Below are 16,888 nucleotides of genomic sequence, written 5' to 3'. Positions count from 1 at the left end.
TTAAATTATTTGGACTAAATCAGTAGTGATAGTTTCACTCCTCCTGGAAAAAGCAGCAAATTAATAATTAATCAGTTTTATTTGGGAGCATGACAATGATAAGGTATAAATTATATTCACAGATTTTCTTTGTAGTATGAAAATATCTAATAGCGCTCTCTTTAAAAAGAAACGCAGCAAGGTACAAGACTGATTATATAACATGCATCAAATATTGCACTGTTTAAGGGAAAATCCACAACTTTAGCTTCATTGTATGTCACAAATACAAAGAATAGTGTTAATACCCTTCTAAAATAAGATTAATTTTTATACTACAGGAGAATTAAGTTACTTAAAAAAGACATGCTTTTAAGATTCAAGTTATAAATAAATCAGAATAAGGTTTTAAATTTTAGAGAAAGACAGGAATTAAGACATTTTTTAGTTTCAAAATATAGGATTTTATATGTAGAGTTTGAATGTAAATGATCTTTAATGTAAAAAACAATTTATTATACTGAATATTTCATATTTTGTCTTGAATGTGCACAAATGATACATTGACTTTTTTCTCTTATTACTACACATTTTAATTCTGAATTCATGACCTCATTTAAAAAATTGATCAAATTCTACTCAGATTGTCTTTAAAAAGTGTTAAGGGAGACTTTATTCCGCCTTTAAACTTATTGAGATGGGAAAATTAATGCCGTAGAGAATATTTTGATAATAAACAGGTTGAAAATTCAAAAAAGGAAATAAATTATATATATTTATAATTAAATAATACTGTTTAACAGTCAAATACAGTTTAAAATGATTTTCTGTAACTTTTTTAAAATTTTGTATCTATCATTCTCATTTTAATGAGTAGAACATTCTTACCAGTTTCGATCCAAGGTCTGAACAATAAAGGAGAATACGTATCGTCAATAAGATCCAAGCTTATTGCATGTTGAATATAAATCCCAATCCAAGCGAAAACTTGGACAGGTAGAAGAAATCTTGCGTGGCTCCGCCCCTCAGCAACGCTTGTTCTTGAGCACATTGAGCGTCTTCTGGTTCTTGGTCTTGAAGGACAACACGAAGTGGTGTGGGGCAATCAAACCACGGCCTTCATCGTCCACATGCCCCATGAAGATGTAGTTTAAGCCTGGTGAGACCCATTTAAGAGGATTTATTAATAACCTTATTCCCGCTAACGTTCCCAATGGCTATGGGGACTCACCTCTCTTGACCAGAGGACACTTCTTACACAGGATGACCATTTTGGTGCTCATGGTCTTCCCCGCCTGCTGGATGGCCAAGTTGCCTTCTTTGTACACGTTAATGATGGACACGGTGACGTGTACGCTCCCGCCGCGGGTCACCGCCGAGATGACTGTGCCGGTGATCACTGTTCCGCACGTGCACAGATTGACTTGAATTTAACGCTTGAAGAGCGAGAAAATACTACACAGATCAAATATTGGTATGCAGAGGCAGTTTTCCATAATTATGTTAATATTTTGACTTCGCTCCTGACCTTGAGAGGTCCGCCACAAGGAAGCCAAGCAATCCTGACGCCGGTCCTCCTACTCTTTCTCTTTTTAGGAATGCCAAGCAAACTCACCCATGTGGTAAACATCCAGCAGAGGTAAACACGACGGCGTGAATACACATATTTATCGAGGCGTACAGCCACAGAGGCGCTTTCATTGCATCGTTACTGTACCTAACTTACTTTCCTCTCAAAGATGCCTTTGAGATGAAAGATATGATATATAACTGAATAGTATTATCTATTGATGGAGCAGGTTGAGATTGGGGAAAAGTGTCAAACGTATAACTGTCCCTATTCATGTTTAATGTCTATTATTAAGAAGGCTACATTTCGGACATCCTCACCAAAGTTGCTGGAGCAAAAATTGCTCTCAAGTGTTCCTCGTCGTTTGCACTTCTGCCGGCACAAGGTCACCGAGTACTTCAGTGCTGCACACATATGCAGGGAAACACACATAAGTAACATAATAGAATTTGTACGCTGTATAGTGGACTATTTAGTGGAGCAAATAAATGTATTTGTCTCCTGTGGCAATCCTCCAGTTATACAACGTAATTATGGATTTTATAGCAACGTTTGCTTGCGTGTGCGGTCGATTGGTCGCCGGTCTTTTGGTCACCGGTCTTTTGGTCGCCGGTCTTTTGGTCGCCGGTCTTTTGGTCGCCCCGACCGCAACAACGGGCGACCAAAAGACCGGCGACCAAAAGACTGACGACCAAAAGACCGGCGACAAAACAAGGTAAAACAACACGGTCTACGCATCAATAAAAGCCAACACTGGCCATGAGCAATTTCACTTAGCCGTCGTGTGAGTGTATAAGAGTTTGTATCTACATGCGTTGTCCCTTTAAGAAGCTACGTCAGTCAGGGTCTTAACAAGTTCTCCAACAAAAAACAATAAAAGTCCGGGAAATGTTGAGCTTTTCTTTAGCCTAATAATTACTAGGTCATTAAGTATGACTAAATAGTAATTTGCAGTTTGTATTTAGGGAATTTGAGCAACGATTTAAATGGTAATTATCAATAAAGTTCCGGGCGACCAAAAGACCGGCAACCAAAAGATCGGCGACCAAAAGACCGGCGACCAATCGACCGTGTACCGTTTTTTTGGTGGGATTGGAGAGCCACAGAACAGGAAAACATATAAATACAATAAGCACACTCACGCAGCTGCTGACGGTCACAGCTCACGCCCAGACATTCACACGCAGACCAGGCCCCGCCCCTTAAAAGCACACAGATACTACAATATGTAGAGTAGGTTTGCATTTCACGCTGATAATCTGTTTAAAAATTGGGTTTTTATACAACAACCTAAAAGGGAAAACAAACAGGTTTCATCACAGGGAAGAAAAAATGAGTAATAATTGAAATAAATGTGTGATATAGACCGGGAAGTAAGATGAATATTGCTACCTACGTAAGGGCCTAGTGGTGACCGGTTGTGTGGTGGTAGGTGGCAGTGTTGTAGTGATGGAAAACTTTTGGGACCGGAACTTGTAGTGCCCGATGAAGCCATCTGCAGTTAAGCTGAGGTCCGAGAGGAAATGGACAAGGAGTTGGTTCCCTTCTGAGTAAACTGGCCTGAAATTTGAGTAAAGATTAAATAAGGTGAGATATCAGTTGAGGTAAAATAAGGTCGAGTAAGGTAGGACAGGATTTGAGAAAATATTAGGGCGAAAGAGTTGGTACGATAAGGTTCTAAATCATTCCGTAAGAGTCGTCGCAGGCGTGTCCAATGCAGCTATTATCGGAATTTCACTTTTATATAAGACGAATGAGGTAAAATTGCCAGAAGAGGGCAGCAAAAACATTATTCTCATTTCACTGTACTGTGTCAGGCAACATTTCCTCCCTCGGAACACATTTATATGAAGGATGAAATAATGGCTCTGCCTGACAGGCTTGGAATTGTCTGTCTTGAAGCATTTTACACTTGGAGCGATTGTGTATAACTGGAAATTCAGTATACTCTGTGCTGTGGTAGTTAGCAGACTTGAAAATATCTGACGAGCAAAGTTGGGTTAAAATGGGATTTAATGAAGATTGTTTTTTAATCTGTGCCATTTGGTTAAATTTATTACAATGAATTATAATTCATATTAAATTTGTATATTTATAATTTGTATGAGATAGAATATGCGATCAGGAGAGGTATAAAAAAAGGTTTAATGCTAGAATAAATGAGATGCGAGACCTACGCTGGAGGGCTGTCTCCGCAGTATCTCCCGATCCTCCTGGCATCGTTCATCTCGCCACCGTTGAAAATAGTGACGTGGTCGTAGCGGCAGTAGTTATCTCGCTCCACATCAAACTTCTCGAACTTGACTTCAATGATCTGTGACGGGTTGAAAAAGCAAGCGTCTCTAATCAAGCGTTGGCTTCAAACAGGATGATTGAAGGGTACTGGCGCCATTTTGGGGATGACGCAACAGTCTCGCATGGCATGTCCGGCCTTGTGTATAGTCGGAGAAAAATACTTAGCATATTTTCAGGACTAAAGATTTTTTTCTTACCTGGTTCTTTGGTGCCACGATGTGCCAGGAGCAGGTGACACCGGCCGGGTAGTCCCTTTCGGGCCAGTTAGGGGTTTTGAACGTTCCAGAAGGTTTGCTCAATCGCCCCCCACAGTACTGATCACCTGTTGAGTCATTGGCAGTGTTAAAAATATTAAAACTTGCTGGACTGCTTTTTTTCTTATGAAGTTTCAAAAAGAGCACAGAAATATAAATAATAATGTTATCAATGACTATATTAGTTGCATTATTGACTATGTGGTACTGAAATCTGAGGTGTGAAATGTCATCTTTTAAAAACAAACTGAATTCTAGTTAGCAGTGCTGGAAAAACACTGATTTTTGGACCCAGTGATTGTGTTTTGTAGTAAAGTAACAACCTCTTTGCAACTATCTACTTTGTCAGAAACAGGCTGTCAGTCGTATATTGTTGTTCCCATCCGTACAAGCAACTAGCTATTAAAATTCTTCTTGGAAAGCAGGCCAGACTTTGGCACCCTGCAGAGAGGAAAAGATTGTCGGATCATTTCTTCTTCTCTGCAGGGGGGGTTGAGAGGGTGGCTCAGCAAAAATGTTCGAGAAATTTAACATCCGGCTGAGAAATGTTGCAAGTTGTTGTCCACATACGGCCAGTGGAGCATTATAATCTTATTCTACAATAATACTGATGTGGTTTCCAGAAACTTGCCATTAAAAGAACACATTGCAAAATGTGTGTTGGATCATTATGATGACACAAATTGAAATTGTTTCACAAGCGAAGAAATTGAGATGAAGCTGAGATGCTAAAAAACGTCAATACAAAGTGATCTCTCCAAAAAACAAAGCAAAAAAAACTAATTTGGGTCTCATTTCTTCATTTTTTGGTCAGAATAAAAACAACCTGTGCCTATAACTACTGTATTCATTTTTATTTTTTTTAAACAAAATATACTTAACATTAAAAATAAATGCCTATGCAAATTTGGGGTCTGTTTTTATACACTCACGCTGTATAAAGACCCCCAAAAAGTCAATTATTACTTGAAACAAATAAGAAAAAGGGGAAACATATACTTTTTAAGAAGCCCATATTATTGATAGAATAACAATCTCTAACCTCTCTCGTGAGACTGCACGGCAGAAAAAACAGCCAGAAAGCCGCTGCCGGCCGTATTAGCGTCCGACACCATCTGCAGCGTCATCTTGTTCCCGGTGGACACCAGCGCCCCCGGCTTGAACGTGCCGCAGAAGCGGCCAAGCCGCTGCCCATTGGCGTGAGCGCTGTACACGTCCACATAGTCGTAGCGACACAGGCTGTCGTTCTCCAAGTCGAGAAAGCGGAACGACAACACTACCACCTTCCCTTCTGGGACCTGTGGTGGGCATTTGGTGGAAATGACTATTGTTACACAGGAGGCCCTCACTTTATGACTGACATTTTGAGGTCGTGAACTTATAGGAACTTGGCACCGCTCAGTTAACATCATATTTGTCATTTTTTTTTATTTTCGGCTTGATCCCTTAGGTCAAATTCCTGTCTCATCTTGACATTCAAATATATTCCTATTGTTTGTTACATAATAGTTTCTTAAAATGATCTCTGATATCATAAATGTAACTTTTTTCAATGGAACTAGTGGACAAAATGTCACTTTTGAAATGATTCTAATTGTATTGGTGATATCAAACGGCATTTATACGCTAATAGTACATGGAAATGGGAATAAAAGAAACAAATGTTTAATATGTTGTCTTTGCGGTCGGTAATAAGTAGAAAAAAATACAAACAAACCATCTTCCAGATCATAAATCAGTCTATGAAGAACTTAGTAAATTATCCCTTGAGTTTTTTTGGTCATTTATGAAGTATACAGTATCTCAACAAGTAATACCCGTTAAAAGTATTTAAATTGCCACTTACTGTGATCCTCCATACGCATTTAGTATTTGGTGGATAAACTCCTGGGTAGCCCTGACTCCCAATTATTCCAGAATTCCCCGTAAAGTTTCCCCCACATGTAAAAGAGGTTCTGGAAAATAATGAAATAAAGTCCGTTATACCTTCTCCATAGCAATAGTAGCACACGAGACAACGGTTTTACCTCCTTTGGGTCTGCGCGCTACAGTCTTGGGCGAGGAGGGCGAGACACCAAGCGCAAACCACCGCGCACGCTCTCCACATTGTCGACTTAATTTGTGCGGCTTGCTCGCGTGCTGTCCGCTTCCAAATGGAAAGTGGAAGTTCCTGCAGTCGACAGTCTGCAGTCTGCACCAGATGAATGCAGCATTTGTTCCAATGAAGGAGGAGGAGGAGGAGGAGGAGGAGGAGGAGGAGGAGGAGGAGGAGGAGGTGGAGAAAGAAGATACTGGGCGGGGATGAGGAGGAGGTGGAGAAAGAAGATACTGGGCGGGGATGAGGAGGAGGACTTTTTTTTTTCTTCTAATAAAACTAAGAACATCCAAAACCCCATTTTTGATGTTAACATTTTATATGCATGAATTAAATCAATGTCAAATGTGCAAAACTGTCTTTTGTGTACTAGGAAATGTGGTGTGCTTTAAAGGTGGAGACACTGGGAACAATTATTTTATATATATATATATATATAAATAAAAAAATGTTTATTTTTTTATTATTACTTATATAATCAATTTTTTATTGATTGATTATTTATTTATCTGTTTATTTTTCGTTGTTATTTGTGCACTGTGGGGTGAAAGCTTTAAATCTCATTATACATTTATAATGACAATAAAAGCATTCAATTCAATTCAATTATAAATATTAGTCATTTATATTTTTTTATTTGACCATTCCTCAAATTGTTGTCATTTTTATTTATTATATAATCTATAATCGCGTGGCTACAGAACCATGAGAAAATGGCTTAGTGATATATTTTGTTTAAAGTACTGGTGGTATTATTAGAAAGCAAACAAAATCTGATTAATTATCCTTAATCTGTCGCTAATTAAAGTTCAAGAGCAAAAAGTCAAGAGCACAAAGATGTTTTTATTCTTCTTAATAGTGTCCGAGGGCTGTGAATCAAGGACAGTGTGTATCAATGAAAAACATCATGGTTATTTATTTTAAAATGTAGAGTTTAATGTGTGACCCACAAGTCACATGACTTTGAAGCCAGTCCTTTCAGATCTTTGATAGTTTTGGTTTGTCACTTCATAAAGACAAACCAAACTTCTGTTGAAAGGTAGGTAGTTGCAATGTGGCACTTCTTACACACTTGGCACTTTCCCTTAACATCTGTGGCCTAGGAGGCATTGTCAATGGATGTGAGTTTTTCAGTAGTATAAACCTTATTTTTTAGCTCATGGTAGAATGTTCATGGTATTCAACTTTAATTAGTTTTACCTCATGTTTATCATTTATCAATGTATCATTTGAGAATATAACGGATGCTTTGTTGTAGGCTATTTACTAGCAAATCCTACCATTGAATTTAATGTTATCTGTTGATTTTTTGGTTGTTTTTGTTGTTTTTTTAAAGTCCCCTTCGCCTAGCAATGTATCTATTGAGGGGACACAGGCACTATTGGCCATGGCCATGAATTCACAGACACTTTCATCTGATTCAACGTCTCCCGAATACTACCCTTGGACATACCAGAATGCTTGTTTCCCAGGATTTCAAGGTAATTGACTTTGTATTGGAGTCATGGAATATGAAATGTGACCAACAAAATGTCCTGCTTTAATTGCAGACTTTTGGGTAAACCATGCCGGAATTATAGCCATTTCTGTCAAGTAAAGTAAGTAAAGTAGTACTAGGACAGATGAACAGAAATAAATATACTTGGATGATTTGCATGTACGTGAGGCATTTTTCTTGAAATTTGGTTTCAACAAGTGAAATTCATGCTCAAGGTGATTGACTTGGCCATTGAATAAAACACCTCTGCTGTGTGCTTTCACTTTTTATCCTTTGGTTCATCAAAGGTGTGCAGTATAGTTCATTTAAGTTGTGAAGCATTTGGCTGAATGCAAATATTTTTGTGTTTTTGCCACTATGCACACCGTAAATGAACACGAAAGGAGAAAAAGTTCTGATATAACTTGAATCGACACTCCTTTTTTAATGTCCAACTGTGTGTGGACTGAAATAAAACCTATGTCACCTAATTGTCATTTTTGATTAAATACTAAACGAGTACTTGACCTGCCTTTGCAGGTGCCTCATTTTGCTACAAGAATGATGAAGCCCAGGTTGTTCCAATGGCCATGTCAAACACACAGCCAGGTAAGAATACAACAATAAAATTATCCGTAATCATCTGTTAGGGTACATGACACAACATAGATGGGGAAAAAGTGATGCAAAACAGGACTGTTTAAATGTATGGATATGAATAGCCCCGAAAAACATGTGCTTTCAATGAGAAAACTGAATTTCTATTGGGGGTCATAAAACAATGCTTACAGATTCACAGGTATTTGAGCATTTATTATGAAATTAAAGACATAAAGTAGTCATTTTTGCGGTGTGTATTGTCTACAGGTGAACTGACAGCTTCCCAACTACAATATCCCGGGGCCATTTTCGCACATGCTGTCTCACAAGGTGGCGTCCCTCGCAAACAGTCAGAACGCAGCTTGATGAAGAACAGGTGGGAAATTATTTATTAAGTGGCGTAAATGAAAATTGTGCCAAACTTATTTTTACATAACTTTTAAGCGAGAAAAAAAACAGGGTTGCAAACCCAAATTGAACGTTTTTTAAAAGGACAAAATGAAAATTTGATTGCTTCGGAATACGGAATTTAATATTCTGAATGAGAATTTATCAGTACTTTTGACAGAGTACTGTTTTGTTATTTTGTGAAAGGATTTTATTATATTATTTTATCATGCTATCAATCGGAATAATTCCTATGAAATTCTTCCCATGTTTTCCCCCAAAATGTATGTTTAATTTCCCTGAAAATTCAACTTTTTACTGAAAATGCCTTTGCAAACCTTCAACCTACATCATCAATTTTCATATTATGACCAGACCACACAGGGAAGAGGCAAATTTTCCCTGTATTGTCTCCACCAACAGAACCAAGTTAATACATCTGAATTTGTTCCACTGTTACTCTTCTAGGGAAGCTGCCCGTGAATACAGAAGGAGGAAAAAGATTTACATTCAGGATCTTGAGAAACGTGCAGAAAAGCTCGAAACTGAAAATATGGCTTTGAGAGAAGAACTTAAGACATGGAAAATGGGTCGACAGAAATCCCAATAAATTGTCTTTGTATATTTCTCTGGATTACGTCTCAAATTAAATGTTGCGGTATATTTGTACAGCCTACTTTGAAAACACAAGAGATTTATTTCCTTAGCCAAATTTGTTTTTTGAACATATGAAATTGTTTTATTAATCATCAATGAAGTGAGACAAATTTGAATATCAACCCTGGGAGCGTCTGAATAGAAAAACTAGAATAAAGTGTAATTACACATTAACTGAGTGGATGGCATGATCGCGCACTGTCAGTATTGTTCATTTTAACAAGGATACAATCTGATGCTGAAGTGCACGTACTTGGAATTCAATCATTTTCTGAACCGCTTACTCTCACCAGGGTCACGGGGGGTGCTGGAGTTTATCCCAGCTGATATTGGAGTGGTTGCAGACAGGAAGCAAAACCTACTTTATTGAACAACTCGGCATCTTTTAAAGCTTGAGGACAGTACAGTGAGAACGTGAAGGACATCTGCCGTCCTTCGCAATGGCGTCTTGACGTCTGAGCACACACAGTACAGTGAGAACTTGAAGGACAGTTGGCAATGTCTGATATCTGTAAGGCCAGCCTGACCCTGGATCATGAACACATGTTGGTATCTGCCACAACAAACGGGTGCCTCAATATTTCACAATACTAACTATGGGCACCAGGCAGGAGGACACGCTGAACCCCGGAAAACAAAATAAATGAAAATTTTGCACTGCTGTAATAAAATATCTGCAATAAACATTTATTTGACAAGAGTTTACAATTTATTACCATATCGAAGAGCAGTGAGAATAACAGAATCAATGTTTACCATTCTGGATAAGAGGTTTTTGTCAAAAGATTCTTCAAAATTCTAAAACGTGAATTTGAAACTCCAACAACAAAAACACAAGTTGGATAAACCTTGTCCGAAATGTCTACTGAAATGGCCTCCAAAGAAGTGGGTCCAACTATAGAAGATGGATCCACAATTAAAGTCAGTACGTGTCAAGAATAAAGACTTTTTAACCATTGCTGAAACCCAGTGTTGTAGGCGATGTCATATTAAATCAACCATCATTCCCACCATGCATTCATCTACTTCAAGGGCCACTGTGGGTGCAGGTTTTAGTTGCAACTGATCCAGCAAAGACACTTTAACCAATGAGATTTCTGCAGAAAACAAGAAGCACATGACTGCAATCCTCTGATTGCACTTGTAGGACACCAGATTGGTGAAAAGGTGTCCTTTTTATGGCTTGGAATGAAGACCTGCATCCACTACGGCCCTTTGTGGAATAGTTTGCCCACCCCTGATCTACCTCTTATCTGAGGTCGGGGTCGTGGGGTCAACTTGGACGCTGAGAAGTGTCCCTTTGCCCCGAAACGTCATCCAATATTTTACTATCTCCATTAGGAGGTGTGGCAATGAAGAATAATGTCTCATCTATTGCCACCCTCGATGAGTTCAAAGTATATTGGATGCTTTTTTAGTGTATACTTGAGTATGCGGATTTGACACATTCAACATGGCGGCGTTGCTTACGTATCCCAGTAACTCGTACTGAAGAAGGACGTCTCGACACAATAAAAAAAATAGAAGTTGTGAAGAAGAGTCATTGCTTATCTTTAATTCGTGATTTTTTCTCTTTTTGAAATAAATAAACTATAGAGACTAAAGACGCTATTTAAAAGATGACCCATGAAAAAAGTGATCATTTAAGTAGGAAAAACGCGATGGCTATTTTGAAAAGCCGTGTTGCGTTTCCTGTTCCGTGGTTTTCCGGTAACAAAATTGAAAGGAAGAAAGTGCGCTCCTCGAGTCATTGTCCACGCACTTGAATAAAAGTGACTATGCAATACTTGTGGTAATGATTGTTTATGTTAGTTGAGGTCAATTATGTCTCTGCCGCAAAGCAACGCCGCCGGAGGCATTCACGGGATCCTCTTGAACCTCCACGAATCCCTCGCAGACGACGATGTTCGACAAGCGTCTTTGAGATGTCAAGATCTTGTGGGAGACTTGGGGCAGATGTGCATGGTAACACCCACCGACAATCAACTCGGTAAACACAGAAATATCTGATGGAAAATGTTGCAAATACATCGCGGCACTAAGTGTCCTTGTTTGGAAAGTCGGTCATTGTTTATGTTTACAATTGGTGTGTTTACAATCGCGATTAAACGATACGATTTTCGATACAATGCTCACGATAATACAACATTTATTGATACGTCTAAGTCAGGAAATCAATTGATGATATTCCATTATACAAATATTAAGGAGAAAAAAAAACGTTCTAAATGGCAAAAATAAACAGATTTTTTTTTTGTATGTTCAATTTGTTAGAAAGGTTTGTCTTCACAGACAGAATATTTTAGTGCAAATTTTTTGTATATATACACTGAATCATGTTGCCCGGTGGAGAAGTGTATAATGAGTTGGCCTCACAGTTCTGGGGTCGAAGGTTCGATTCCAGGTCTGGCTTTGATGCTCGAATTGCAGATTAACATATTTGCATTTCATTTTGTTTTAAAGCCTTGCAGACATCCTTGCTGTTTTCAAAAGACTACGGACTTCTCACCTTCCTCAAGAAGTCTTTACAACAAACTGAGGTTCAGACCAAGATATGGCTGGAAAATAATGTATATTATATTGAGAAGTTATTACAAAAAATGTTTCCCCTCTCAGCTTCTGGAGGCTCGAGTTAAGACGTTGTGTTTTTTGGAGAAGTTTTTAGACAAACTTTCTCCGAGGGTCAAAGGGTGGGAGAAGACGTATGCCATTGAAATCAAAGTAAGTTTTCTTTGGACGACCAAATTATATTCTGACAATATTTATTAGTTATTAATGTGAGTTATTATCCTTCCTTCAGGACACATGTATGAAAGCGTATACAAAGGAAAAAGCAGCTAAATCGAGGGTTGTGATACTGGAGCTGCTTATTAAGGTTGGTTTCTTTTGTGATTTGGACAAAAAAATGTGTTATGTGAAGCGTTATCAGTACCACAGCTTTCCAAAATCATAAAAGAATATCTGTGAGAGTTTGAAGGTTTAATGAATAAAGAATGGATCAATCTTTGAATATCTCGCCATTAACCATTTTCGTCCAATAGGTTCTCCTAACAACAAAAGCGTCTACAGTGGCAGCTGAGTTGAAAATTGGTGGCATTTTCACAAAGTTTTACAGTGAACTTTGTCAAAAGACCAAACTTCCAGATACTGGTATGTGTTTGTGAGACCAAAAAATGTTTATTTTAAAGATGTACTATTTTAACTCCCTATTATTTGTTATTGAATAGTCCTTAGCGCCATCTATGAATTGCTTGGAGTTGTTGCAGAGGTTCACCCCAGTGAGATGGTCAACTACTCGGACAAACTTTACAAAGCATATCGAGGGGAACTCAAAGAACAGGTATTGCATCGCAAAGAAAAATTCTATTATCGCCCTTTTTCACCTGTATTTAAAATAAAATTTACAAGTGAAGAAATCTCCACCAAGGCCAGAAAATCCTTGAAGTTTTAACATGCCACATCAATTCATTTGGCCTATTTTTTTGTCCAATATCTATTGTTTATGCAAGGATACATGATAGGTTCATTAATAGTTATACTTTAATAAAAGAAAGACATCGGAGCACATATATCCAGCTTTACTTGCAAGTGAGAATCAATCCTGACTCGTCCTCGTCACAGATCATTCTAAACAAACGAATTCTCTCCTGCCCATTTAGTTGCATTAGAATCAAAACAATTAAGGTTATCTCATTCAAAACAATTGCATAAGCGTTAACCCGAATAACACAATTAAGGTCAAAAAACAACTGCAACAACAATTGCATATCAGGTATTCAAAACAACAATTACGGTCGGAAATCAAAAACAACTGCATAAGAATTTAAACAAGCAAGCCTCCATTCAGCACAACAATTACATATTAGGTGAACCGAGCAACACTATTTGTAGTTTTCTCTCATTTTTGCAGATGACGTCTACAACAAGGCAACCTAAACTTACCGTCGTTGCGGGATGTTTGAGAGGAATCAACGCTCTCATGGTTAATTTCACTAAAACAATGGAGGAAGGTGAGCACCAAGCAATGTTCCCTCTAATTTTTTGTTTGTCTGGGCAGAAAGACAACCTCCCTGAGCACACTGAGCAACATCATCATTGCTCGCTATGGGCACACACTAGTATCACACCTGCCATAAGCAGGTGCATGTCTACTACACATAAATTATTTCGTAATAATAAAATGTAATGATTAATATCTATGAATGGGCGGCCCGGCAGATGAGTGGTTCGCGCGTCGGCCTCACAGCTAAAAAAAAAAAAAGGGATTTTATTTTGTGCGCTCCATATGATTTGCTGTGCGCAGAGAAGACGAGAGTAGTGCGCAATTGCGCATGCGCGCAGCTTAGAGGGAACATTGGCACCAAGATAAGCAAATCGTAGACGGGAATATTGTTGGATCAGTTTATAACTCGGTTATGAATTAATGACAATTATGTGACTTTGACTTGCAGATCCAGCAACATGCAATGAAATCTTTCAGTGTTGTCTGAAGGCTATAAACCCACAGGTATTTTTTTAGGAGCATTGTTAGAACATTGATGTCAGGCTACTTGGTCTTTGATGCTGCTCTTTGAGTATTTTTATTCTTTTGTTCTAGATGGAAATAAATCGATACGCTGTCCCTTTAGGTGAGTTGAATTTTGTGACACTATGAATTTGAAAGGTCAGCAATTCACCCGTTTTGAATGACTAATTGCAGCCGGGCTGAGATTGTTTGCCAGGCATGCGTCCCAGTTCAGCAGCTGCCTCCTCACCCATTACAGAGAGGTCTTTGATGCCATGTTCAAGCTCTGTGGTCATCATAACAATGACATGAAGACCACCAGTTACTATGCAATGGAAGCCTTCCTCAAGCAGGTGACAAACATTTTTGACCAATTCATCCATTGTAGAGCTCTTTCAGCAAAGTTTAGTGATGTTTTTGCCGCCCTGTTATCAGGTTTCAATGCTTGTCGCGGAAAATATTGCGGAGCACAAAAGCACGTTGACGTTCTTCATGGGAAAATTCTGCAGCATTATTAGAACTATGGAGTCAACCCACAAAGAACTATCCATTGCCATCCGCGGATATGGATTTTTTGCAGCTGTAGGTTGGGGCGCTCAAGGCAATTGTGAACGTGGGCCGGTTTAAATTAGAATTGTTTTGCATGTAATGATATCTTTTTTCATCTCTTTAAGCCATGCAAGAAAGTTTGCCCGCAAGATGTGGAATTCATGTATACGGAGTTGATTCAACGCTGTAAACAGATGTACCTGACTGAGTCTGACGGGGAGGATGAAAGTTTCCACCAATTGCCTAGCTTCCTTGACTCCATAGCTAGTGTTCTGATTCACCTGGACAAGGTCATAAAATCAATCAAACAAGCTTTTACCAACTTGTGCTTTAATCTACATCTGGATTTAGCATTTTCAAATTCTTCGGTATAACCCTCAGGTTCCAGAAGTCTACATGCCACTATTGGAACGTCTACTTGTGGTACAGATTGACAGCTACCCCCAGTACAGCGACAAAGTCCAAAAAGCTTGTTGCAAAGGAATCATCAAAGTTTTTGTGGCAGTGGCCTCCAAAGGACCTGTTCTGTGGAATTTCATTAGTTCTGTTGGTAAGTTGACTTGAGTTCAGAACGGCTAAAATAAATGGAAGACTGTACAAAGTAAAAATGACATTATGGTGAGTTACTAGCACATTCTGAAACGCTAAGATAAAGTAATGCACAATTAAAAAAAACATTTTTAAATGAACCGTATTGGACTTTTTCGCATTTCTAGTGCACCAAGGATTAATTCGTGTCTGTTCCAAGCCAATCATGGTCCCCAATGTAAGTTAAATGTTTCTTCTTTTGAAATATAGAACTATATGACACATCTGGTTTTCAAAAAATTCTTTATATATATTTTTTACAGGCTAAAGGATCTGAAAACTATTCGTCCGGCTTATCCGAAGTCCCCTTTGGGAAGGTGAAGGTTCCATCCAGTAGCAACTACCTGCCCCTATACAAAGATCTACTGGACTGTCATCTGTTGACGGTACATCTTCTTTATTTTCTCCTTCTTTTTCCAGTGGAGCTCTGAATTTTTATGTACTACATGCTTCCACAGGGTGCAGGATTTTTGAATGGTCCTTTTGAAGGTCACAATGCCACACTTGTGTCCTTGAGTCACATTCTTTACGATGAGTTAGTCAAATCACTTCTTCAGATCATCGAGAAATTAGATTTGTCCTTGCAAAATGTCACACTGGGAGAGGAAGTAAGTGTTGGTGCTTACTGGAAATAAATGTCTACTCTTAATATTATACATTAGTTATGTGCATGAAATATGAAGGCATTAAAACTTTCCTCTATGGTACTTCTCTCCCTCATCCTGATCAGATGGCTGATGATGACATGTCTCATATCGTGCCCTCCTCGGACCCTACTGCTCATCTTTTGCCCAATAAGATGAAAGACTTCACAGCTTTTATTAATTTAGTCGACTTTTGCAGGTAATGTACATGTAAAACAAGTGTTTTATCCACAAAGTAATGGCAATAATAATAAAGAAGGATTTCTGAACTGCAAAATCCACTCACACATAAGTAAATACTATATATAGCAACGGACAATTGTAATTGTATTCCTATCACACCACTAGAAAAACAATAACGCTGATTTTATTGTGCCTAAGATTTCTTTTTTGTTTCTCCTTGTGTAGTGAGCTTTTGCTTTATAAGCATGTGGATTATTTCCAGACTTGGATGTACCCCTTCAGCCACAAAATTATCCTCTATTCTATCCGAAACCCACTTGTTAGTGGTTTTTACAAGTTACTGACTGTCACCATGAAAATTGCCAAGAAAATAAAGTATTACCAGGTAATATAAGTGAAGGTTGGGTAGAGCTCCTTTGCGCTTTAAAACAACAAGTAATAATGTTTTTTGTTCATAGGACGTGGAAATCAAAAGCTTGACTTCAACTCAGATGGATACAGTTAAAAGTGCTTGTTTTACGCTCTTGTCAAAATTTGGAAAAGAGGTTTGTGTGAGAATGAAGCAGTACAAAGATGAGCTGCTGGCATCCTGTTTGACATTTGTCCTCTCACTGCACCACAACATTGTTGCTGCAGACGTCAAGGTCTACTGTCCTGCTTTAGAGGTGGGTGGGCTCCAACTTTGTATTTTGTGGTTTGATGGAATGTGTTGTTCACTTTTTGCAAATATTGGATCATTAAATAGCATTTAAATTGAGTTTTCAAAAGAAATGACATCATAATGCATTTTTTCTTAACAGTAGGATTAAGCAAATGTTGACTGAAGAAAATTTTAAAAAAATAAATCCTATGTTCACTTTACCTTTACCAGGCAGCTCTGAAGTTGGGTCTTAGCCATGTTCCTTTGGCTAACGCAGCCCTTGATGCTCTGGAGGACTGGTCCAGGCACATCCCTCTGGAGACCATGCAACAGTGCTACAAACTTGTTCTCCCTCTTCTGGATGGATATCTTAAAAGCAACTCCAGTGATAGTAAGACTTTGTTTTGTCAAGAAACTAGCCTAATAGCCACTTAAAAAAACGATGAAAGACCCATCTATTTATTGA

At 38.4% G+C, this 16,888-nt stretch overlaps 3 protein-coding genes across 5 annotated transcripts in view; 2 read left to right on the top strand and 1 right to left on the bottom strand.

Moving 5' to 3' along the window:
• Window positions 1-60: 60 nt before the first annotated feature.
• pcolce2b (procollagen C-endopeptidase enhancer 2b) lies at window positions 61-16,876 on the bottom strand. 2 transcript variants are annotated; one of them, XM_077624779.1, is made up of 11 exons: window positions 16,645-16,876; window positions 6,126-6,289; window positions 5,945-6,053; window positions 5,141-5,396; window positions 4,042-4,166; window positions 3,727-3,863; window positions 2,942-3,109; window positions 2,692-2,750; window positions 1,870-1,953; window positions 1,211-1,378; window positions 61-1,135 (listed from the first exon to the last, which is right to left on the bottom strand). In XM_077624779.1, exons 1-11 carry the CDS (start codon window positions 16,678-16,680, stop codon window positions 1,005-1,007), a joined length of 1,437 nt encoding a protein of 478 aa, XP_077480905.1. In that variant the 5' UTR covers window positions 16,681-16,876; the 3' UTR covers window positions 61-1,004. The 2 variants fall into 2 exon arrangements, with proteins under 2 accessions (XP_077480905.1, XP_077480906.1); XM_077624780.1 differs by lacking the exon at window positions 2,692-2,750 and having other exon boundaries at window positions 2,946-3,109; window positions 16,645-16,851.
• On the top strand, window positions 7,243-10,012 carry LOC144091886 (cAMP-responsive element modulator-like). Of its 2 annotated transcripts, XR_013305909.1 has the most exons (6): window positions 7,243-7,314; window positions 7,530-7,674; window positions 7,744-7,791; window positions 8,211-8,279; window positions 8,538-8,646; window positions 9,126-10,012. XR_013305909.1 is itself a non-coding variant. In XM_077624565.1 (5 exons), exons 1-5 carry the CDS (start codon window positions 7,309-7,311, stop codon window positions 9,265-9,267), a joined length of 471 nt encoding a protein of 156 aa, XP_077480691.1. In that variant the 5' UTR covers window positions 7,243-7,308; the 3' UTR covers window positions 9,268-10,012. The 2 variants fall into 2 exon arrangements, 1 of the variants encoding a protein (XP_077480691.1); XM_077624565.1 differs by lacking the exon at window positions 7,744-7,791.
• The window catches only part of prkdc (protein kinase, DNA-activated, catalytic subunit), a 32,399-nt gene continuing 26,539 nt past the window's right edge, over window positions 11,029-16,888 (top strand). Inside the window, exons 1-20 of the mRNA XM_077624777.1 lie at window positions 11,029-11,304; window positions 11,778-11,854; window positions 11,931-12,035; window positions 12,115-12,189; window positions 12,356-12,464; window positions 12,542-12,654; window positions 13,225-13,324; window positions 13,766-13,821; window positions 13,912-13,942; window positions 14,014-14,171; window positions 14,254-14,400; window positions 14,493-14,657; window positions 14,749-14,917; window positions 15,084-15,133; window positions 15,219-15,341; window positions 15,414-15,563; window positions 15,686-15,798; window positions 16,008-16,167; window positions 16,241-16,447; window positions 16,654-16,813. Coding sequence (XP_077480903.1) covers window positions 11,139-11,304; window positions 11,778-11,854; window positions 11,931-12,035; window positions 12,115-12,189; window positions 12,356-12,464; window positions 12,542-12,654; window positions 13,225-13,324; window positions 13,766-13,821; window positions 13,912-13,942; window positions 14,014-14,171; window positions 14,254-14,400; window positions 14,493-14,657; window positions 14,749-14,917; window positions 15,084-15,133; window positions 15,219-15,341; window positions 15,414-15,563; window positions 15,686-15,798; window positions 16,008-16,167; window positions 16,241-16,447; window positions 16,654-16,813 — 2,434 coding nt within the window. The 5' untranslated portion in view covers window positions 11,029-11,138. The remainder of the gene's footprint in view (window positions 11,305-11,777; window positions 11,855-11,930; window positions 12,036-12,114; window positions 12,190-12,355; window positions 12,465-12,541; window positions 12,655-13,224; window positions 13,325-13,765; window positions 13,822-13,911; window positions 13,943-14,013; window positions 14,172-14,253; window positions 14,401-14,492; window positions 14,658-14,748; window positions 14,918-15,083; window positions 15,134-15,218; window positions 15,342-15,413; window positions 15,564-15,685; window positions 15,799-16,007; window positions 16,168-16,240; window positions 16,448-16,653; window positions 16,814-16,888) is intronic.

The sequence above is a fragment of the Stigmatopora argus genome, chromosome 17 (genome assembly GCF_051989625.1).
Source record: "Stigmatopora argus isolate UIUO_Sarg chromosome 17, RoL_Sarg_1.0, whole genome shotgun sequence".
NCBI lineage: Eukaryota > Metazoa > Chordata > Actinopteri > Syngnathiformes > Syngnathidae > Stigmatopora > Stigmatopora argus.
This window is presented reverse-complemented; position numbering and strand designations above follow the sequence as displayed.

Bases quoted from the DNA above. Each gene is read 5' to 3' on its own strand.
- pcolce2b (XM_077624779.1), bottom strand. From the start codon at position 16,680: ATGGCTAAGACCCAACTTCAGAGCTGCCTGGTAAAG. The intron at 3,864-4,041 runs GTAAGAAAAAAA...AACCCGTCACAG, and splicing joins TCGTGGCACCAAAGAACCAG to ATCATTGAAGTCAAGTTCGA. The intron at 2,751-2,941 runs GTAGCAATATTC...TGTGCTTTTAAG, and splicing joins ACCACTAGGCCCTTACGTAG to GGGCGGGGCCTGGTCTGCGT.
- LOC144091886 (XM_077624565.1), top strand. The intron at 8,280-8,537 runs GTAAGAATACAA...TATTGTCTACAG, and splicing joins CATGTCAAACACACAGCCAG to GTGAACTGACAGCTTCCCAA. The intron at 8,647-9,125 runs GTGGGAAATTAT...TTACTCTTCTAG, and splicing joins CGCAGCTTGATGAAGAACAG to GGAAGCTGCCCGTGAATACA.